At 41.7% G+C, this 24,933-nt stretch overlaps 1 protein-coding gene across 1 annotated transcript in view; it reads right to left on the bottom strand.

Annotated features, from left to right (window-relative positions):
• Positions 1-24,933, bottom strand: part of LOC115470171 (solute carrier family 22 member 15-like) — a 118,122-nt gene that overhangs the window by 1,191 nt on the left and 91,998 nt on the right. Inside the window, exons 10-11 of the mRNA XM_030203127.1 lie at positions 10,995-11,067; positions 7,185-7,343 (exon numbers count right to left, since the gene is read on the bottom strand). Coding sequence (XP_030058987.1) covers positions 7,185-7,343; positions 10,995-11,067 — 232 coding nt within the window. The remainder of the gene's footprint in view (positions 1-7,184; positions 7,344-10,994; positions 11,068-24,933) is intronic.

The following is a 24,933-nucleotide window of genomic DNA, read 5'->3' as shown; positions in this document are numbered from 1 at the left end:
AAAGCCTCGAGAAGCTCCTCTTCTGCTCACTGCTGTGTTAAGAGGGCTAGGACTTCTTCATCACAGGCAAAAAAAACCCTGGTTAAAGTCTGTTAGTATAACCTGCCTCATTTATACAAAGCTCTAAAGCCAACAGTCTCAGTAGGTACTTTGCCTAAGAACGAAGCCTGCCGTTCTCCTGTCTCTTCTTATTGTATTGACCATGGTGTATCTGAGTTTTAAAAAGGTTTGGATAAGTTCCTGGAGGAAAAGTCCATAGTCTGCTATTGAGAAAGATATGGGGAAGCCTCAGCTGAATCTATGCTGACTCTGTTCCATTAAACCATGTTTATGTATGTGTTCCATACTTGTGACCTGGACTGGCCACTGTTGGAAACAGGATACTTAGGTAGACGGACAACTGGTCTGACTCAGTATGGCTTTTCTTATGTTTCTTTTTAAACTAAAGAAAGCCACATTAAAAAAATAAACAAATAAATAAAAAACATAACTTTAAAGTATCACTAATGGAACCATTAAAAGGTTCTACTGCACATTAATGCAATGAAATGTGCTATTTACCCTAGTTCCCATTATTTCTAACAGGATCTATTCACTAATAATGTGTTATCAAAGAGTGACATTGTAGCATGTTGCAGTGAATTAGCCTGTAAGTTTGATATAAAACAATATTGGGGCTCTAAAACTCTCATGACAGCTTCCTAAACATCTCTTTTGGAGACACATTAGGTACTTTAGGAAGTTTATTAAATGGCAATTTTTACTATGCAAAATATTTTCCATATTCTCAAGTTTGTTATGTAATTGGAAATGATCCTTTGTTAAAGCAGCATTTTGCTGAAAACAGAATCAGTCTTAACTTCAACTGCTTGAACACGGACAGAAAGAGATTTTAATTCTTACTCCTGAGCTTTTAAATCTTTTGTGAAATTGTGATTCATCTAAGCCTGAAATAAAAATTGCTGAGACAACAGCTTACCAAGTTCTTGTATTTCAGTCCATATCGAATCCAAGGAAATTTCAGCAGAATGTTGTAAGGTAAAGCTGAACATAGGGAGGCTTTTGCTGGTTATCCTGCCCCAATCTCCACTTCAAAATCACCCCGATGTCCTTCCTTCCAAGTAAGTTACTCTACTGCCCTCAGAGGTTACTGCAGAGACAACACTGGGACCCGTATCATCAGCTACAGCCGAAGAGGTTCCTTCACCTGTAATGCTCTACCTGTTGTGGGGTTTGGGGGAAGCTGTCAAAGCCCTGGACTCAGTGAGGTTTCTAAGACCAGGGGAAATTCCTCTTCATACTCCTCAGGCGTTTCCAGCAGCAACGGTCCAAGCAAAACTGCCACTGCAGGCAATGGTCCATCAAGCCAATTTCTGGGGCAGGTGGTAAGACCACTTTAGTCACTCGGTGGCTTCCCTTTCTTTTTTTTCCCCCATCCAAAGTTTAAAGAGGAAAGCTACAGACAAACAATGGGTGCTGTTGGCCATCTTGCTCCACCCCCTGTAAATAGACTTTGAATAGATAAGACATTAATACCAAATATAGAGATAACAAATGAAAAATTAGTTCTAAAGTCATTCTGTATTTCTAAACTCTAACAAAAAAAATCACATTACACACACTGAGTAAACAATCAATGTTATATTCAGTGAATTAGAATTGTGACAGATGAATCAATACCTTCAAAAGAGGTAGTGAATTCAATACTGAGAGCTATTTTGAATTTGGGGGAGTTTTCTATAAACAAACTGAGGATGAAAACTGTCAATCATGAAAGCACTGGTATTCATCTTTAAAATAGTGATGCTAAAAGAGGAGGACTTTTTGATTGAGCACTGTAAGTTTGAAGACAAAGTTGCTTTGCTATTTAGATCTCTTTTAGTTTGCCGATTCTTTTTAAGGTAATTACTCCTCCATTACAATTTTTCTCTTTGTCGGTCAAAGGACCCTGTTTACTAAACCGAGCTGTAGGCACACTAATGCTAGAGACACCCATATATTCCTATGGATGTCTTATTAGAGCGCTAAAAAGTTGGCGCGCCTACAGCACAGCTTAGTAAACAGGCCCCAAAGATTTTGCTCTTGAAAGTTTGGAATAAATGTTTTTCTCTAATGTTACAGAATTTATGATACAGATTTTTTTTTAATTTACTATCTTTAAAAAAAAAAAAAAAGTTCAGCCATACAGCACAAACTACTATAGTGTCTTTAAAATTGTTGTTTGCTTTAGATTTTTTTCTTAGGGGGTCTTAATTATCTAGGTCAGGGGTAGGCAACTCCGGTCCTCGAGAGCCGCAGGCAGGTCAGGTTTTCAGGATATCCACAATGAATATGCATGAGATAGATTTGCATACCATGGACGCAGTGCTTGCAAATCTATCTCCTGCTTGTGCATATCCTGAAAACCTGACCTGCCTGCGGCTCTCGAGGACCGGAGTTGCCTACCCCTGATCTAGGTGAATGGCTGGCGGTAAGGTTGCAGATCCAAAATGGACGCGCGGCAATTTTGATTTTGCCGCACGTCCATTTTTGGCAAAAAAAAAAGGCCTTTTTCACAGGCGTGCTGAAAAATGCATTGGCGAGCGCCCAAAACCCGCACCTACACTACCGCAAGCCATTTTTCAGAATACCTTAGTAAAAGGATCCCTGATTTCCTTATCATGCTTGTAGAAAGTTTACTCACAGCTGTTTACTGTAATGTAACTTCACTGCTTAAAATAATATAAAATAATTATTAATTATGGGGCCCTTTTACCAAACTGCAGTAAAAGGTGGCTTTAGCATGTCCTTACATGGGTCATTCCCACACAGTACACCACAATTTTACTCCACAGGGGTAAAATGACTATTAATGGCCATGCACTAATTTTCCTAATAGCGCATGAGTCTCTACTGCCATCTATTTTGTATGCTGAAAGGGCTCATGAACTAACCATGCACTAATCAGTTAGCACGCCTCAATGTAGCTGTGCTAAGCAATTAGTGTAGAACATGCCCACTCTCCGCCCACAGTGCTAAAAAAGAAATTTTATTTTTTAGCGCATGGATAGTGCGCGCACATGCAAAAATTACCACAGGACGCCTCAGTGTGCTTTGCGGTAAGCCTTTTTATGCTGCTGTAAGCATGTGTTAGTGTTTACCGCAGCTTAGTAAAAGGACCCCTATATGCTTTAAATTTATGATGTTAAATTAAGTTGGTCTTATAATTGAAGAACTAAAGGGAGAAGTTATCAGCGTGAAACTGTTGAGTTATTTTAACACAAGGTCCCATTTTATGCAATAAGACCCTGTGCTAAAATAACCTTACTTAACATCAGCCCATTTTGATAACTTCTCCCCTAAGCCTCCTATGTGTGAGTTGCATATATCAGAAAGGACATGCAAGAATTTAATTAATTAATTAATCTTAGTTACAATATTAACCCACATTCACGAAGGTATTGCATCTTCTGTTTCCCTCCTTATTCAGGTTTAATAATAGTGATCGTACATTCAATTATTTTAAAGAAATGTCTTTATGACTCAATCTAGTGGAGTTTTCAGTTATAAAAATACCCTCATTAATTTTTTATTGATAAAGTTGGTATACACACGATATGATATATTAAACACCATTAAATATCTAGTTAAACTCCAGGATATATCACTGTTTAATTTTGGTTCAATAGATTTACATACGTAGTAGAATCCATACTGAATGCATTGCCATTTTTGATTCATCTGTCACAATTCCAGTTAACTGAGTATGACGTGGAATGTTTTCTCGGGAATATAAAATGATTTTTTTTTTTTAGTTTAGAAATACAAAATGACTTTTTATAAATAATTAAAAAATTAGTTCTAACTCATTATCTTTGTATTTGGTATCATCTATTTATGGTCTTAAACTATTCATTACATAATTTTGTATGTCTTTCTGTGCACTATAGTAAGATGTGTTTATGCATTTTTAAATGTTTAAGTTTGTTTAGGTTTATTTATGTAAAGTTTTTCTATGTTCATAATTGTTCTATAGATACAATATGCTGTGCCTGATGCAAATGTAAGCTGAAACTTGATTGCATTTAGCGATGCTACTATCCAACCACTGGTTCTTCAATAAAAGAATTATCACCATACTGATGCTACCTGTGATTTTTTTCCCATTCTGTGACTGTTTCAAGTCAAAGTTCTCACTTGAACCCAATAGCAATGCTGTGGCAGGACCTGAAATAAGTGGTTCATGCAAAGAAACCAATGAATATGTCTGAATTCAAGCAGTTCTGCAAAGAAGAATGGGCTATGATTCCTCAACAGCGATGTAAGACTGATATCAAATTACAGGAAGTGTTTGGTTGCAAGTATTGCCGCTAAAGATGATGCAACCAGTTCTGAAGATAATGAGGCAGTTACTTTCTCACAGGGTGGCAGGAGTGTTGCATAACTTTGTGCTCCTATTACTAAGCGGCGGTAAGCCCAATGCGAGCTTACCGCTGGCTATACAGGATGTACCACCGGGCTACCGCTGCAGCCCAGCGATACTTCCCACCCCAGTGCGCCATCATTTCTGGCGCTATGAAAAATCTATTTATTTTTGTAGCGCCAGAGTGTACCAAACTTTGGGGCCCTTTTACTAAAACGCGTAGGCGCCAATTTGGAGTTACCGCCTGGCTACCGCATGGCCCGGGCGGTAATTTCGTTTTTTATGCGTGTCCTCTACGCGCGCCGGAAAATAATTTTTATTTTCTGGCGCACAACGGGCGGTAATCGTCATTCTACGTGCGTGGACGATTACCGCATGGTTACCATGTGAGACCTTATCGCTTTAGTCAATAGGTGGCGGTAAAGTCTCAGACTCAAAATGGACATGTGCCAATTTTTATTTTTACGCACGTCCATTTTCGGCAAAAATTTTAAAAAAGCCTTTGTACAGGTGCGCTGAAAAATGGACCTGCACATACCCAAAACACGTGCCTATACTGGCGCAGCCCATTTTTCAGAGCACCATAGTAAGAGGACCCCCTTGGTTGCAATGATTTACACCAACTAAAAACTAGTGTAAATCCTGGAGTGAAGTTAGGCATGGATCCCCAGTATTCAGTAATACTGTGCGCATATTTAGTGAATGCCCCGACCTGCCCATGCCCCTGCCATAGCTACACTCCCTTTTCAGTTGCGCACTATGGGGGCCTTTTAACTAAAGCCCAGCAAGCACACCGTGGGCTTGTCATGTGGCAATCCAGAACTTCTGCTGGTCCAAAGTGGCTGACGGAGGGAGCTCGGGGCCCCCCCCCCCCCGTTTGCGACATTTCTGGCGCTGCCAGAATTTTTGTAAAATTAATACTGCCGGGTTAACATGGGAACCCTGCCACCTCAGTGGGTGGCGGTAAGTGCTCTCCTTGAAATGACCGTGCAGCAAGTGCGAACATACTGCACGGCCATTTCTTTTTTTGGCCTTTCTACTCACTGCAGTAAAAGGGGCCCTAGCGAACGGCTAAAACAGCCACCGCTGCCACTAGCATAGGGGCCCTTCTCCCACATGAGTTTATGTATTATTTATTTATTCATGGGTAATTTGTTAAGAAAAGGTTTATAATGCTAATAGCCTTCACACTTTGCTAGAGGCACATGCAGACAAACTTCTGAAATTCAGTGTGTCCCAGAAAGTCATGTGACTAAAAAATGCCATCCAAGCAGAGAGATGCTATTCTCCAAGGTTCCTGATTACTTACCAACTGGAAAACTCCAAGTGTTTGCTGCTTTAGGCAGACAGGGAAGCCTCAGTAAAGGAAGTTTGCCATCATGTATGTATGTATGTATCTATCAGAACTCAAACAATTGGAAAATGTTTTAAAATAACTAGGCCTCCACCAGATATATGTTTTGAGACTTTTGGGTATTGACGACTAGAGTTCCAACATATAAAACCCTCACAGATACTCCATGGGCCCTTTGAGACAGGTTTATCCACAGGCACCATTTTTTAAAGATTCTTTTGGGTCCAAATCACTCACAGGTAACACCCTGGGCCCACTGGGCATGTGCTATGTTCCTCTTCTTCATTTATATCAAATAATCTTGTGAGGACAGTGAATCCGATACTGCTTCAGACAGCAGATGAAAGTCTGAGGAGAAAGAACAATGGTTGCGCAGGAAGGAGTGCTGGAGGGCGGTCCCAATCTACTGCGATCAGGATGACAACATCCATGTATGACTGATTATATCCTGCCTGTCTAAGGAGAAAGTTCATGCTTTGATGGTACACTCTTTGCCAATGGGCGTGCGCACGGACACAGTGTGGGTGAAGCACATATGTACAAATGTAATTTACAGAACACTATAATTGATGTGCATTCATGTATACATCTAGGCAAATGAAACCAAAGTAGGGTAGACCAAAGAATTTCCAGGAAACAAATGCAAAAAAAATGTTCAATTATTGTTATTGAACTTTTTTGTTTTGTGTATTCTAGTATACATTCTGTCTGTCATCTGTATGGAGACAATGTTTTTATATACTTCATATGCGCCATGACCTCCTCACAGTATATTTATAATTAAGTTCCAATTACTCTTTGTCTAAATAGGACTTAAGAGCTACATTTAGCCTCTGTGTCTGTCCTCATATTGGCTGTTCGGGATAAATTATCTTCCATGCTGTTTTGACACGTGATTTTAAACATGTTTATATTGAAAAATAAATATGCATTTGTTTTTATTTTGAAAATTTACTGTTGTCTTTGTTTTGTTCAGTTTTAGAGCATTTGTGACCCCTGAAGCAGGTCCTTTTTTATTATTTGTGGTTTGATCAATAAAAGTGTAATGTCGGGTCCTTTTATTGGTGCTTTGTCAATAAAAGTGTATTTTTTACATTGGTTTGCATTGTAAGTCCTTTGGTCCACCCTACTTTGGTTTCAGGTGTTTTTCATACAGTCATTTACCAAGTAAATGGGCTATCTGAAAATTTCCCACCCTTCTTGCAGGCAAAAGAATACATTGATGGTTCTTTGATTTTGTGCAGCTGACAGGATCTTTTTTTTTTTGCCTTGATTGCAGCCATTCTTTGCTGCTCCTAAGAAGCTGCTGCCCTAGGCAACCTAGTCTTGCATAATGATTGGGCCACTCTTATTACAACTTTTTTTTCAAAATCATTTTACTCATCTGAAACATTCCTCTGATTTTGAAGGTAGAAAAATCTACTTTGCCTTTTTGTTTTTGAGAGCCTGGTAGGCAGGAGAATTCAGATCTTGAAGGCTCTCTGCAATCGGCTTATTTAGAGTTTCCGGAAGAAGCAGAATGAGGATTCCTGCCGATAATCCACTTATTCCAAATGCCATAAATGGCAGAGATGGATTAAAAGATTTCTGAAATCAAACATATCAAATTAGTTCACGTGCTTAGTTAAAAAAAAACAGAAGATGGCAGCAGAAAAGAATCATTTGTTCTGTCCATTTGTACAAACAATGAGTTACCATCAATTTACTTGATCTCTGGTCTTCTCCTTTTCTCTATCACTAAGGTCCCTTTCTATTTATTCTGTGCATACTTAAATTCTGCCACTATTTCAACTCCTATAACCTCAAATTGTATTTAACTATTTTCAATTTATAACCAGCCTATTAACTAGGCAGCTCACAGCACAGCAAATAAGAATAATCTTAAAGGCACCTATGCATGTCCAACACGCACCAAATTGGAAATACTGTGTGCCCCAGGCGGTAATTCAATATTTACTACGCGTCCAAAATATGCAGTAGAAAATATTTTCTACCACTTGGCACTTAACCAGTGGTAATCGGCAGTTTACGTGCGCTGGCCGCTTACCACCCAGGTGGTGCATGAGACCTTACCGCTAAGTCAATGGGTGGTGGTAAGTTCTCAGGCCGAAAATGGATGTGCACAGGTTTTAATTTTGCCGCACGTCCATTTTCAATCACAAAAAAAAAAAACTTTTTTCCAGGCATGCTGAAAAAAATGACCCGTGCGCGTCCAAAACACACACCTACACCAGCACAGGCCACTTTTAGATGCGCCTTAGTAAAAGGGCCCCAAAGTCTCTTCCCTGGACTCTGTTCCAGGTATCCACCGCCCTCTGAGGTGAAAAAATATTTTCTCACATTCCCATTTAGCTTTCCTCCTCTTCAGCTTCATGTGATAAGCCCTTGTCCTTGAGCTGCATGCATATCTCTCTCATGAATATCCATTGTGGATATCCTGAAAACCTGACTGGCTGGGGTGCCTCAACGACCAAGTTTGAGAACCAGTGGTTTAAGCGTTATATCAAGATTGCAATAAACAAAGAAAATCTTACAGAGAAAGGCTCTGAAGTCATAAAGCCTCAAGGTATCTGAATTACGAAAACCTCAATAGTTAACTTCTATTGAAAAGGGGATATTTTAATTAACTTCCCCCCACTAATCCACAGAACATAAGAATAGCCATACTGGGTCAGACCAATGGTCCATCTAGCCCAGTACCCTATTTCCAATAGTGGCCAATCCAGGTTACAAGTACCTGATAGAATACAGTAGCAAGATTCATGCTACTGATCCCAGGGACAAACAGTAGCTTTATTTATTATTTATTATTTATTTATTTGTATATTAAAAGCAGAAAGCCGGCTAAAGAATCGGTAGGGCCGCTGGACGACGGTGGTGTTAAAGGGGCGATCAGGGAAGACAAAGCTGTAGCGGAGAAATTAAATGAATTCTTTGCTTCGGTCTTCACCGAGGAGGATTTGGGAGGGATACCGGTGCCGGAAAAGGTATTTGAAGCGGACGAGTCGGAAAGACTAAATGATTTCTCTGTAAACTTGGAGGACGTAATGGGGCAGTTCTGCAAACTAAAAAGTAGTAAATCGCCGGGTCCAGATGGTATTCATCCCAGAGTATTAATAGAGCTGAAAAATGAACTTGTGGAGCTGCTGTTAGTAATATGCAATTTATCCCTAAAATCAGGTGTGGTACCGGAAGATTGGAGGGTGGCCAATGTAACGCTGATTTTTAAAAAGGGTTCCAGAGGAGATCCGGGAAATTATAGACCGGTGAGTCTGACGTCGGTGCCGGGAAAAATGGTGGAGGCTATTATTAAGAATAAAATTACGGAGCATGTACAAAAGCATGGGCTGCTGAGACAAAGTCAGCACGGATTTAGTGAAGGGAAGTCTTGCCTCACAAATCTACTGCATTTTTTCGAGGGGGTGAACAAGCATGTGGACAAAGGGGAGCCGGTGGATATTGTATATCTAGATTTTCAGAAGGCGTTTGACAAAGTGCCTCATGAAAGACTCCAAAGGAAACTGGAGAGTCATGGGATCAGAGGCAGTGTATTATTATGGATTAAGAGCTGGTTAAAAGACAGGAAGCAGAGAGTAGGGTTTAATGGTCAGTATTCTTGATGGAGAAGGGTAGTTAGTGGGGTCCCTCAGGGGTCTGTGCTGGGACCGCTGCTTTTTAACATATTTATAAATGACCTTGAGATGGGAGTAACTAGTGAGGTAATTAAATTCGCAGATGACACAAAGTTATCCAGGGTCGTCTCGTCGCGGGAGGAGTGTGAAAGATTACAAGAGGACCTCGTGAGACTGGGAGATTGGGCGTCCAAATGGCAGATGAAGTTCAACGTTGACAAGTGCAAAGTGATGCACGTGGGAAGGAGGAACCCGAATTACGGCTATATCATGCAAGGTTCCGCTTTAGGAGTTACGGACCGAGAAAGGGATCTGGGAGTCATCATGGATAGAACGTTGAAATCTTCCGCTCAATGTGCTGCGGCGGCTAAGAAGGCGAACAGAATGTTGAGTATTATTAGAAAAGGGATGGAAAACAAGCATGAGGATGTTATAATGCCGTTATATCGCTCCATGGTGCGACCGCACCTGGAGTATTGTGTTCAGTTCTGGTCGCCTCATCTCAAAAAAGATATAAAGGAATTGGAGAAGGTGCAGAGAAGGGCGACGAAAATGATAAAAGGGATGGGACGACTACCTTATGAGGAGAGGTTAAGACGGCTAGGACTCTTTAGCCTGGAGAAAAGGCGGCTGAGGGGTGATATGATAGAGGTCTACAAAATAATGAGTGGGGTAGAGCGGACAGCTGTGAAGCGTTTGTTTACGCTTTCTAACAATAATAGAACTAGGGGACACAAGATGAAATTAGAATGTGGTAGGTTTAAAACAAATTGGAGAAAGTTTTTCTTTACTCAGCGTGTGGTTAGACTCTGGAACTCATTGCTGGAGAAGGTAGTGACAGCAGCTGGCCTTGCTGAGTTTAAAGGGGGTCTGGACAGATTCCTGAAGGAAAAGTCCATTGATCGTTATTAAATTTTGGGTTTTTGCCAGGTTCTTGGGGCCTGGATTGGTCGCTGTCGGAGACAGAGTGCTGGGCTTGATGGACCTTTGGTCTTTTCCCAGCGTGGCAGTGCTTATGTACTTATGTACTTATAGCCCGCACTTTCCCACTTATTAGCAGGTTCAATGCGGCTTACATAATATAACAGGTTTACAAGATAACATAGAATGGATAACAGCTGTAATATAGTGTATAAAGAGGTGGACAATTAAATGTTGGTAAGTAAGATAGGTAAGGGAGGAGGGAGGTAGAGGTAGGGAGTGGGAAGAGGGTGTATATTGGGATAGTGTGTTGTTAATTAAGGAAAAATGTATAATGAGGGTTCCCACGTCTATCTCAATAGCAGACTAAAATTGTTTTTAAAAAATACAGAATGAAAGTATTAAGAACATTATAGCATAAAACGGTCATTGATAACAAGAACTGATTACATTTTACGAGGGTAATACATGAATAATACAATGCACATTGACAGTCTAATCAATCACACAAAATAAGAGGGAAAGCTATTGCATTATTTATTTATTTTTCCAAACTTATACCCTGCTTTAAACCAAAGCAGGTTACAATCAAACATGCATAATTAAAAACAAAACAAAATACACCATGACAAAGACATGACTACAGAATAAGATATACAGTTGATTTAATACAAAGCAAACTTACGATTGATGGCACAAAAGGAGCCAAGATACCACCAAATCTACAAGCCATTGCACAGACACCTAACCCGGCATTCCTGAGCCAAAGGGAAAACAAAACAATTACTGCACTGTTTCAAAACTGAACACTACAGGATAAGCCTGACCCACAGCTCCCAACCTGCTTAGTGACATGATTACCACTTTAGCATTTGTCGCTCTCTATACAAAGGACATGTCAAATAAGAATTAATCAGAGCATTTCTCCTAATACTTTTTAATTAGGAACTCTAAGGCATGATAAATCAGGCACAACAGTGTCACAGCAAGCAACAAAACTAATCCAGTATACTGTACAGATACAGACTGATTTCTGAAATGGTTTTAAAAGCTTCCATTGGTTTCATAAAGTTTATTGGTAAATACCAAGTGCTGTTTTACTCTCAATATGAAACTTTTTGTGTATGACAAGAAGGATAATGAATAATACTTACGTTTGTCTCTTTACATACATCCTTGCAATTTCTGGACTTTTCACCCAAGTACTTGGAGGGGTCAATCAATTTGTAAGGTGAAATGTTTAATTCTTAAAAAGAGTCCCTTATTAACTAACTAGGTCAGTCATTCTACATACAGATTTCTGGGCCTAAGGCATCTGAAGCTGTATGTGTACTTAATCAGCCTAACATTTTACCCAGCTAGAATTTACTCATACATAAATGTGCTCTGCACGGTCTGAGATTTCTGTCCGACTCAAATTGATTAAAATCTTACAAATGGGAGGAAATGATGTCATCTTGACGTCAGATGACTAGAGGCAGAGCTCTGGTCCATGAGCTTAAAAAAAAAAAAAAATTTAAAACCCACCGGCAATTACTCACTCCCAAAGGGAAAACAAGCCAACTAAACAGCAGATAAAAGATGTGGAAAGTGAGCAGTGGTCACGTGTCATCCATAGAATGGCCGACCTAAAAGATTTTGCTTTTAGACCTGAGAGAAGAAATCCATACAGCCACAAATGGCCATGGCTTGCATGGTGATAGACAACAAAGCAAAGTAGGTGCCTTTGAGGAAGAAGATCAATGCTATCCAAGGAAATGTGATCACCAAAGAAGAACACCATGTGTGGTTTCAGGATCTACAAAATGAAATCACAGCAGTAAGAGGGGATCAGATTGAGGCAATGCAAGTATTCCAGATGGATATGGCAGACTTGGGCCGCTGGAGGGAGGTGGTACTGAGGGAAGGTGGATGAACCTGCGGATAATCTAAGAAATGAGGAAAAAAATGGGGGAGGGGGCATGGAGAACTATAACAAGCAGGTAGCTGAGAAACATGAGGATCTGCAGAACCACAGAGGAGAAATAATCTCAGGATAAGAAGAACTCCTGAGATTATAGACTATGAGGATTGGGTGGATCTGGGGAAGAGAATTTGAAAGATTGTGCTGGCCTCCAAAGACTGAACAGGCACACAGGACACTTGGAAAGCTGAGAGTAAATTGATCTGCAGGATACTGAAATTTGTTTGTATAAAGAGGTTGTAGCACCAGTGACCCTGCAAAAGAGAAATGAATTTAAGGAGCTTATGCTTAAAATGCAAAAAGAGAGCATTCCCAATCACTAGCTGCTTCCATTCACTGGCACTCATGATCAACAGGCAGACCAAACTAGTCAAGTCGGTGACAGATGTAGTGAAAGCCCTGAAGGAAGTGGGAATAGAAAGGACTGAGCCAGAAGGAGAAGCAGGAAATATATCAGAAGGCCTGATGCAGAAAGATGGCAGAAAGTGAACAAGAGATTGCTGGCCAACAATAAAGAAGGATGAATGAAGGACTTTGACAGAGAGTTATAGAGCAGACTAGACAAGAACCTTGAGTGAATGACACTGAATAAATAGGGAGATATAAGGTGGGTTGTTCTGCATGGATGACTGAATATTGACGGATGGGAGAATGTGATGGAAATGAGGGGAAGAAAGAGAGGTTACAGGTATGCAAAGAGTGGAAGGGGTGGCTAAAACATCTGAAAATGATTACATGTGGGGGCCTGATAGGGGTGAGCTTTTCCTCTGGAAAGAGATTATAGTGGGTGAGAGGAGAAAAGATGGACAAGAGGGATGGAAGATCTACCCACCAGCACAGGTGAGCAGCATGTAGTGTTTGAGGAAGAGGGGGAGAGGTACAGGCAGATGGAGATATGTAAAATGAGGGAAACTTTAAATATTATAACCATGAATGCGAAGGGCCTGAAGATGAATGTGAAAGGCCTGAAGATGAATGTGCAGGGCATGAGAGAAAAGATGAAGAGTGCTTAGGAAGGTGCAAAGAGGGAGAATGCACAATGTGTTTCTTCAGGAGACACATATGAATTGGAGGGATGAACATTTGATATATAATAAGTTGATCCAACACAAATTTACAGATCATACCTTACTATTACGTCTTCATGATATCGGCACTTCTGGGACAGTATACAGCTGGTTCCAATCATATTTAGAGGAAAGACAGTATACTGTAAAACATAACAATATAACTTCCATTTCTTATACCCCAGAATCAGGTGTACCACAAGGTTCCATTTTATCTCCTACTTTATTTAATAGTTTTCTGTCTCCATTGCTTACCCTAGCACAATCTATTGGTTTCACATTATTTGTTATGCAGATGACAACCAGCTTCTTTGACCCCCTAGATCCCTGATGGCGAACCTATGACACGCGTGTCAGCACTGACACGCGTACCATTTTCGCTGACACGTGGTGGATTTCAGCATTTCCTTGATTTGTCCAGGTTTCTCGACAAATCAAGGGAATGCTGAAATCCGCCCCGCACTCCCCGACAGAATCCTCCGATGAGCATGCGACCACCTCACCTTCTTAACTCCTCTGCTCTGATGCACGCGCGACGGCGACGCAGGCAGGCTAGAGGCAGCGTCTGTGCTCGTGCGCGTGCCAGCCAGCGCCTGCATGCTCAGCATCAGCTGGTGATAATCCTGCACGCACTGCACGCTTCACGCAGGCGCAGCAGCTTACTGTCTGCAGCCTGCCGCCTTCTCTTCAGCCGCTGCCATAATAATCGCGAGTCGACGAGAGCACGAGGCTGCAGCGGAACGGTCTGGTCTCTGTCTTCTGACTCTTCTCTTGTGCCCTGCCTGCCCCTTGCTTAGCCGCCGCCATAACAGTGAGGTAAGATTCTTAAGAATCTTAAATTGTTTGGGATAAATATAAGTAATATAACAGCAGGTTATGCCATGATTTAACAGGGCAGGCATTTCTCAGCCTGGGGGGGGGGGGGGGGGGGGTGCATAGTTCTATGAAAGAAAGACAATCTACTGAAAACCTTCCAGAGAATTATGTGCAGTGTGAGCTGATTTTCATTTTCTAAGTCTCACCCTGCTGCTGCTGCTGCTGCTGTTCTTCTTTCTTTCCTTTCCAGGTTAGTTAAGGAGTGTGGTAGCTGTGTTAGTCCACTCTTAAGGTTATCAATAGAAATCAAACAAAATAAAACATGAAAAAGAAAATAAGATGATACCTTTTTTATTGGACATAACAATACATTTCTTGATTAGCTGACGAAGAAGGGCAACCTTTGAAAGCTAATCAAGAAATGTATTAAGTTATGTCCAATAAGAAAAGGTATCATCTTATTTTCTTTTCCATGTTTTATTTTGTTTGATTTCTATTGATAACAGGTTAGTTAAAGAATTCCCCCTCCCCCTCACTTATCTTAGTTCACGGCACCCCACACAAGTTAAATAATATCAAGACCAACAAAAGAAACCGACTGACAGATGAACAAAGAAGTCACTAAGCAGGTAAGTTAAATAATTAGTTTTTGGTTTATTAAATACAGTTATATATTACAATTATACATTTTTGTTATTTAAACTATAAATATCATGAAATTATGTTTTTTTTCTTGAAGTGACACACCACCCAAGTTATGCTCGGTTTTTTGGCGAATTTTGACACACCAAGCTCAAAAGGTTGCCCATCACTGCCCTAGATCATCTTGATGTTAGCCAACATTCAACAGCTAATTCCAAACTTCAGTCAATAACCAACTGCTTAAAAGATAATTATATTATTCTCAACCCCGACAAATCTAAAGTACTTCTCTTCACCAATCATATGATCAAAAATCTCAGTCTACCTATTTCTCTATGAAATCACTCTTGATGGTATCTCCGTATGGCAGGACAGTAAATAACAACAAACTTGGAAACTTGGACTTATGGTGGTAAACTATTTGAAACATACATGGTGGAGGTGGGGGGAGGATCCTAATTTCTAAGGAATGCAAGTTAGAGATAGACAATGTTGAAAGGGACATGATAGGACAATATATCATACTGAAGGGAGACTATGTTTATTTTGGTGGGAATTTATGCACCAAACAAACAAGGACTGTTTCATGAGAAGGAAAGGCAAAAGGTGGAACTGATGGGACAGGGTATGATGTGGAGGGGCATAGTCGAAAGGGGCGCCCAAGTTTTCCTGAGGACGTCCTCGCAGGACGTCCCGGCGAAAGGGTGGGGAAACCCGTATTATCGAAATAAGATGGGTGTCCATCTTTCGTTTCGATAATACAGTCGGGGACGCCCAAATCTCAACATTTAGGTCAACCTTAGAGATGGTCATCCCCAATTTTCGACGATAATGGAAACCGAATACACCCATCTCAGAAACGACCAAATCCATGCCATTTGGTCTTGGGAGGAGCCAGCATTCGTAGTGCACTGGTCCCCCTCACATACCAAGACACCAACCGGGCACCCTAGGGGGCACTGCAGTGGACTTCAGAAATTGCTCCCAAGTGCATAGCTCCCTTACCTTGTGTGCTGAGCCCCCCAAACCCACTACCCACAACTGTACAACACTACCATAGTCCTTATGGGTGAAGGGGGGCACCTACATGTGGGTACAGTGGGTTTCTGGTGGGTTTTGAAGGGCTCACATTTACCACCACAAGTGTAACAGGTAGGGGGAGATGGGCCTGGGTCCGCCTGCCTGAAGTGCACTGCACCCACTAAAACTGCTCAAGGGACCTGCATACTGCTGTCATGGAGCTGGGTATGATATTTGAGGCTGGCATAGAGGCTAGAAAAAATATTTAAAAACATTTTTTGAGGGTAGGAGGGGGTTAGTGACGACTGGAGGAGTAAGGGGAGGTCATCCCCGATTTCCTCCGGTGGTCATCTGGTCATTTAGGGCACATTTTTGTGGCTTGGTCATAAGAAAAAAAGGATCAGGTAAAGTTGTCCAAGTGTTCGTCAGGGACGCCCTTCTTTTTTCCATTATGGGTTGGACGCCCATGTGTTAGACATGCCCCAGTCCCGCCTTCTCTACGCTTCCGACACGACCCCTTGAACTTTGGTCGTCCCCGTGACGGAAAGCAGTTGAGGACACCCAAAAGAAGCTTTAAATTATGCCAATTTGGGCGACCCTGGGAGAAGGACGCCCATCTTGCGATTTCTGTCGAAAGATGGGCGCCCTTCTCTTTCGAAAATAAGCCTGATAGTGTAGGGATTTTGACACCAAATCCAAAGCTAGACAATTCTAAGGGAGATGACATAAGATCAAATACCCATAGGAGAAAACTGAAAGGGGTCAGATGAAGGCTAATGCTGGTAGATTCCTGGAGATAACTAAAGCTACTATTTTCCAGTTATTCCCAGAGTAATTTATATTTATGAAGGCCACAATACTAAGGAAAGTGAAGAAAGCAAATATTTTTTGAAAAGAGTAATAAAGTAGGCAGGTTATTGCCAGATTAGCTAAAGAAAAGCGGCTTGGGTTCTATACAGTATTGAGAATTCAAGACAAAAAGGAGAATATGCACCAGAGGTTTGATGAAATCCAGGAGGGCTTTTATGAAAAGTTATACAAAGTGGAAAGTGGTGGCACAAAAATGATATAGTGGATTATTTGATGGAGGTAGAATTGCCAAAATTTGATTAGGAGAAGCTGATATGGTTGAATAGGGAAATAAAACCTACAGAAGTTGAGGAGGATATTAAAGAGTTAAAGGCCGGAAATGGACCTCTGTTAGATGGGAAGTCTGATTAAAACAATGGGTTTCTGAGCCTATGAACTGTACTGTTTAGCTGATGGCATGTATTTCTCCTGGTTGTTTTGTTGATATGAATTTCTCCTGGTTGGCCAGCAGATGGCGACTGTCTTTACTTTTTTTTTTAAGCTGTACCAGAGGTGACAGTTTTTTCTTCCCACTTAACTATGAGGTAATTTGGTAGTCTCAGTTTGGAAGTAGAAGAAGAAAGACCTCTCCACTGAGACCCTGTGATCAGTTATATTCTGTAACTTATGAGCAGCTATATTTCCTGTACTTCCAGGCACTATTGAGATAGTGATAAAATGTTTAGATAGTTTTATAATTAATCCTATTTCAGTTACCTGTTATTGTGTGCTGTTTTCCTCATCTGTTTTATAGTTCACTGTTCAATATTTTTATGACAATAAACCTCTTTTAGTTTATTGCCTCTGTTTGACTAGACTGACTAAGAATCCTGGTGGTTTATGTGTTGGATCTGTGAGTGCTTTCTGGGAACTGTGGGACCCCTGGGAGTATGGCCCCAGTAACCTAGAAATCACTGGGGAATAATTTGAGAAATGGAGACTCGCCCAGCCAGAGGCTGCTGGGACCCAGTCGGTGGGAGGAGGGTGCTAGTATAGAGCACAAGCGGCAGATGCAGGTGGACCTGAGCTGTGCTGGGGACCCTCCAGTTGGCTATAGGGTTAACCCCAGGTGGGTGGGCTAGGCATTTCGTTACAGGAAGACATCATAGTTTTATAAAAAAAATTCAAAGAGTTTCTCAGACTGAACCTTGCAGCCTTGTTTAATAAGGCTAGAGATGGGGTAAGCTGGGAGAAGGAATTGATACTGGAGGAGTGAGAAAGAAAAGGAGAACAGACCCTGTGGCAGGGGAAAAGCAAGGGCACATGCAATGGAAGGTGGAGATGCAGGAGCAGGGGGATGGATGCTGAGGAAAGTAGGAAAGGCAAGGAAAATGAACACTGGAGGAAGATGTAGGTAGGTAGATATTGGGGTAGGGCTACCTACCCCAATATCTTCCTACCTCCAATGGATCCCAGTGAGAATGGATGCTAGGGATACCTTTTGTTTTTACCTATCCTTTGGCTTTACTATCATAAAATGGCATTCTCCCCTCTTTCCTAATGTGTAAACATGTTTTGTTTGAAATTGTCTACCCCTTTTTTTTTTATTTTAGACCCTTTTTTTAAATTTTAGATTGTACACCGCCTAGATGGATATTCCTATGGCAGGATAGAAAATTTTAATAAACCTGACATTTGGATGGAGGAGAGGCAGGGCAATGGATACACAGAAAGGTCTTTGGTGAGAGGGTGGAAATGGAAGTATAAAAGGGAATAGGAGCCTGGATAAGACATAAAAGGGTCTGGAGGTAGAGTGGGGATCAATGACCCCACCTCCCCATTCCCCCTCTACTCATCCCAACCATCTCCTCTCCATCTCTCCTTTAGCATATTCCTCCTTACCCCATTCCCCCAACCTATACTATCATATCTTGTCTACCCTCCCTTATCCTAATCATACATTATCAAGCTTCAACTTTATCATGTTTCACTACCGTTTAATTTCTCTCACTATTAGAATTTGTATTTCAAATTACTATGTAAGCCGCATTGAACCTGCATTGTGTGGGAAAGCGCGGGGTACAAATGTAATAAATAATAATAATAATGACAGGGAAGAACAGGGTGGTGAAGAAGGGATGACAGGCAGAAGTAGGTGAGGCTGGGTAGAGTATGAGTACAGAAGATGGAAATGAAGAACCAGAAAGTGGCTGAAAAACGGGACTATGAGAGAAGTGTAAATGGGAAGACTAGAGCAGTAAGTGTATCGAGGGACACAAGGCTGAAGGAGAGAAGGAATAAAATCTAGCTAAATGAAAATAAAAAGGCAGATAAGAAAACTGAAGGAAAAAAGATGAAACAGAAGAATCAATGTCAGAGAGAGATGAAGTAAAGAAGGGGAAGTGAAGAAACAAACTGAAATGAAATTCCGAAAAAGGACAAAAGATACACCAACTCAGAAAAATAAAATAATTGGACAAAAGGACAAAATATTTTCAAATTTTTAGAGAATGAAAAATGTCAACTTTGAAAATGTGCATGCCCAAAAAACTGGAAGCAACAGACTTACAACATAGTGGAACAGTTTCAACTTGTAACTGAGCCCAATGCATTAGCTCAGACCTAGAACCGATTCAAAGAGCAGTATCCTAGCATTGAAATGAGTAGGAATTCTATACAAGCTATCCAGAGCTAGTCTCTACCCATCTTGACTTTTCACTGTTTAAAAAAAAAAAAAAAGGAGAGAAGAATCAGATTCAACAGTTCTTGGGTCCGCTTATTTTGTTTTTTCCAACACAATGCAGCTTCGTGCCCTTGAGATAGGAGCACAAGGAGTTTTCCTCTATCAGGCCAGCGGTCTAGCAGCTTTCTTTCTTGTTTTCAGATAATTGTTGTGTGACTTCAGGCTATGTTTTTACTAAGGTGTTTCACTGAGTAGCTTCACCGTTGATAGCCTGCCTTTCAGTTCTTGCTATGGGATTCTGAGAAGTGCTGTTTTAGGGCATGTGGTCTGAAATAAGTAGGTTGCGTAACAACTGTGGCAGCCAAAGGGATCTTTCACATGATTTCTGTCCACTTGATCCAGCTCTGTCACTAGTCTGTAGCTGTTACTATGAGGTGTATTTTCAAAGCACTTAGCCTTCCAAAGTTCCATAGAAACCTATGGAACTTTGGAAGGCTAAGTGCTTTGAAAAATATGCCTCCAAGTCTCCTGTACAGAGAGGCTGGAGGGATCTAAAGTATTGGTAAATATAACTTATATATATATATATATATACAAAGATAAATTTACCATCTATTAACACATGCTGGAATGCTGTTCTGAACATAATTTTTTTATAGATAGTTTAAAAAATTATAATCGCCATTCAGAGCTGTGTTTGGACACATTTGAGCACATGCTGGAATGCTACTTTGCACATTACCCTTCAAAAAACAATTCCCCCCCCCCCCCCCCAACTAAGCTCCTCATCCTTCTTACTCACAGAAGGAACACAGACATGGAATCCCCATTAATGCAGGCTACAGAACAAACCTGGGCCTCTTATCATGCCTCGCAGCAATGCAGACGGAGCCCATTCAAAGTGAATGGGCTTTGTTGGCATAACCGCACCGGGAGCTGCTAACATGGTTTGATAAAAGAGATGTTAAATTTTCACTCCTCCTCAGAACTGGCGTTAAATCCCCACCATTGAGATGTTTTCTGCACACTTTTTGCATCTGGATTTAATAGCTAATTCCTTTCTTTACCATGGGGTCCTTTTACTAAGCTGCCACAAAAGGGAGCCTGCACTGGTGTTAGCGCATGTTTTGGATGTGCGCTAAGGCCCCCTTTTACTGCATCAGATAAAAGGCTTTTTTTTTTTTTTTAAATAAATGGGCGTGCGGCAAGTGAAGCACTTGCCGTTTGGCCATCTGGGGGGGGGAGCACTTACCGCCACCCATTGAGGTGGCAGTAAGGGATCCCACACTAACCGGGAAGTGATTACTGCCGGGTAAACACCGGCACTACAAAAATAAAAAAACATATTTTTGTAGCACTGGAAATGGAACATGCTGGAGGTGGGAACTACTGCCGGGCTGCTACGGTAGCCCAGCGGTACTTCCAGTTTAGCAAGCTGTAAGCCTGCATTGGGTTTACTGCTGCTTAGTAAAAGCCCATGTGATTTAAGTGAGTTGTGTGCTAATGTCAGCATGACTGTGTGCAGTTTGCTCATGTACAAATAATAACAATAATGGCTACTTCCCCACTTTATCCCTAAATATAGGTTCAGAGCAGGTTAACAATAAGAATAAACAAACAAAATCAAGAGGTTACATTAATAATTCATCTAAACTTACAATAGGAACTTTGAAAACATATATAACATCAAAGATTTACAAAACTGAAAATATGATGAACATAAAAGAATATCTTGTGGTAATGCATTCCAATGTTTTACTAACTGAAATAAATAAGATTTACTATATAAAGACATTAGCCTAATACCCTTAAAAGAGGGATATTTTAGTTTAAAATAGTTCTGAGTTTGGTAGTCATAGAAACTACCTAACAGAGTAATTAATTGAGTCAAAGCCGCTGGACAATTAGCCTCCAATGTTTTAAAAACTAAACACCAAATTTTAAAAATTATACAAGCCTTTAACAGTAACCAGGGAAGAGAGACCAGTAGCGGTTGTATTTTGAATCAGTTATAATCTGCATTGGGCAAACACAGTAGACCCAAACGTTGCGCACTGAACTCTATGCAAAGCTTCTCACACTATTACACTGGTCCTACAGTGTACAGAGACACTCATATAATTATATAAAGTTCTAAAAATGCCACCAAAGATCCATGTTGTAGACAGCTCTGCTTCTGATCGTAGCTGAACATTAACTCATAATCATCACCTCTCTTGTCACACCTATAAATGTTCTATGTAATTCTGTGCAAAACAGTCTCTTATTCAAAATAGCACTTATCTGAGAAGGCTAACAAATAAGGTGCAGCAAAAATAATCTGACAAGGGACGCATTTAGCTGATACTCTGTCAAGGGGATACAGCAGCTTCTTCTCTTCTACAGTGCTGCTTCGTAACAGGCAACAAAGGCTCTGACTGCTTTTGTGGGTCGCCATTAATGTAGTAGTTATACACTATTCAAACAAACTAAATTTAATGTATACTTTGGATCCTAGTCATTAAGCAAAGAACTTATATGCTTTATTGAAACAAATACAAAAATAATTAGCAGATAAACAGTACAGGCTCAAAGGTTTTAACACCCTCAGCCAACTTTTGCTTTGGCACCCACATCAAATCTCTTCCAGCCAAATTCCCCCCCCCCCCCCCTTGACCATATCAACTCCCTTCTGGCCAGCTTCCCTGTCCATCCTCGTGATTGGCTCATTGTTACCAAAGTCAGTCCTGGAGTACCCCCTTGCAAGTCAGGATTTCAGAATATCCACAAATATGATGCATGAGATGATTTCCATACACTGCTTCCATTGTATGTAAATCTCTATCATGCATATTCATTGTGGATATCCTGAAAACCTGACTGGCAAGGGGGTATTCCAGGACCGACTGGGAAACACTGCATTAGCTCCTACCATATCTTTTAAACCGCAGTGAGAGCATGCTGCTCTGCTCTTGTTGTTCTGTTCTCTTCCCTGTACTGCTGCTGTCACCACCGCAGGTTTAAACATGAGAACAGATGCTTCCTGTTTCTAATAGCAACAGAAGTATCTGACCTCACATTTAAACCTAACTGTGCTGGTGGCAAAGCAAAGAGTAGAGCACAGCAGTGAGAGCAGAGCAACATGTTCTTGCTGCTGTGAAGGTTGAGATGGTGAGGCAGACTTTTGGCACCCTTGAATTTTGAACACTGAGGCAGTGCCTCATCTGGCTCATGCCCTAAACCAGGGCCACTGAGAGATTGAGCCGGGCCCAGGGCAGGGCTACCCCCCCCCCCCCAAGACCGCCACGTAGCCAGACTATAAAAATGGGGGGAGGGGGCCAGAACCCAAAGTGGGAGGGCACATTTTGCCCCACCTCCCTGCCCCCCACCACAACTCCACATACTTTGGCTGGCGGGGGTCCCCAAGCCCTGCCAGCAGAAGCCTTCCTCCAGTGTTGTTCTCCACTGCATTGCCTGCCCTGCGGCTGCTTTTCCCCTCAATCATGCATGAAGCCCTGTGTCTGCTCCTCCCCAGCCTCTAAGGGGGACCCGGTGCCAGAGTTTTATCTCTCCTGCTCCTGTCAGAATGCAATCACCCAGGTTTCGTCAGGAGAAAGAGAGACACAGACCCCAGCGCTGGGCCCCACTTGGAGGCCGGGCCCGGGGAAATCCTGCCCCTCCCCCCTCTGCGGACCTGGCCAGACTTATGTCCTATGTTCAGGACCAAAAGGAAGTGGAACTTTGAAGTCAGGGAACAGATGGGTGGACCAGAAGCAGGACTAACAGAAGAAGAGGGGCTGGACTAGGGAGTAGAGTGACTATTCTCTGCTCCAGACTCAGCTCCTCCTCTCCTCCACATCCCTACAGGATGACTGGGAGGTAGGTGCTGGAGCAAAACATCTCTGCTGCTCTGGAGTCTGAAGTGGTGGAACTGCATTCTAGATGGTTTCCCCAGAAATTAAACCTTGCCTGTCACAAATCAAGATGCATGCCATAAAATCATCTGACTTAAGGCTCAAAATACCTTCAGAGTTTTATTAAAACATGCCATGAATGTACTCCCAGAATTGCTTGGCCCATAATGCAGAGCCATAAGAAATGTACATTGTTGGGAAAGGTAAGTAATTGACCAAGCTACCTGTCCACTAGGGGTTATAAGGTGTTTATTTGGCATAGTCTTGTTATGATCTTCTATAGTCCAGAATCAGTTGGTCTCTCCTAGATCACTTTGTCTGTGTGGCGCACCACAGCAGAAAGTGGCCAAAGAGGTATGTACTGGGATTGTGTTTGTCAAGATCTGGGGGATGGTTTCTGTTAAAGGTACCCATTTTGCAGTAGGGGTTGATCTGCTTGAAACAAGGATTTAATAAAGCAGGGGCTTTCTTCAGCATGAGGTCTTCTAAATCTATATCTAGCTAGAGCAGGGGTGGGCAACCTCAGTCCTTGAGGGCCACAACCCAGTCGGGTTTCCCAGATTTCCCCAATGAATATGCATGACATATATTTGCATACATTGCCTCCATTGTATGTGAATAGATCTTAAGCATACTCATTGCGGAAATCCTGAAAACCCAACTGGGTTGTGGCCCTCAAGGACCTAGGTTCCAAAGGTTCAAAAGCTTGATCCTTTGTCAGTGAACTGCTACAAGGAGAGAAACCTACGTGAGTGGGTAGGTTAGTTGCCTCATGCTCTGTCTGGTTTGACTACACAGCAAAGCATTAGCCAATGCAAGAGCTTTATCCTATAATCAGATTTTTGCTAGCTAAACTTCAGAGGAGCCTGTTCATTCCCCTTGTCCCTACAAGTCACCTCTACCGAAGCTGCCTTTAGCAGACACCAGTTTGCTTTGGTATACTGTTCGTTCTGTGTGCTTTCCATGCCTTGTTTTACTGGAGTGCATTCTATTTTGTCACAATATATGGTGAGGTTGTGTTGTGAACATTATGCTTCTGGCACATAGTGTGGACACCAGCAGCATTCAGTGCATGCCAATAACATCTACTATTATTATTAGCATTTGTATAGCGCTACCAGATGCATGCAGCACTGAACACCTGGTACAAAGAGACAGTCCCTGCTCAAAAGAGCTTACAATCTAAATAATACAGACAGACAAGACAGTTACGGGTGAGGGAAGTAATGGGTGAGAAGGAAGGAAGGGACAAGGGGAGGGCAATTGGGTAGTGGCTAGGAGCTAAAAAGCAGCAGTGAAAAGGTGGGTTTTCAGCATAGATTTGAAAACAGGTAGAGATGGAGCTAGACGTATAGGTCCAGAAAGTCTATTCCAGGCATAAGGTGCCGTAAGAGAAAAGGAGTGAAGCCTGGAGTTAGCAGTGAAGGAGAAGGGGGACGACAAGAGAGATTTGTCCAGTGAGCGGAGTTCACGGGGAGGAATGTAGGGAGAGATGAGAGTGGAGAGGTAATGGGGGGCTGCAGAGTGGATGCATTTAAAGGTAAGTACGAGAAGTTTAAACTGAATGCGGAAGCGGACAGGGAGCCAGTGAAGTGACTTGAGGAGTGGGCTAGTGTGGGTATAACGATTCTGGCGGAAAATAAGTCGTGCTGCAGAATTTTGGACAGATTGGAGAGGAGAGAGATGGCTGAGCGGAAGACCAGTGAGAAGTAAATTGCAATAGTCCAAGCGAGAGGTGACAAGAGTGTGGA

Source organism: Microcaecilia unicolor, chromosome 5, assembly GCF_901765095.1.
Source record: "Microcaecilia unicolor chromosome 5, aMicUni1.1, whole genome shotgun sequence".
Taxonomy (NCBI): domain Eukaryota; kingdom Metazoa; phylum Chordata; class Amphibia; order Gymnophiona; family Siphonopidae; genus Microcaecilia; species Microcaecilia unicolor.
This window is presented reverse-complemented; position numbering and strand designations above follow the sequence as displayed.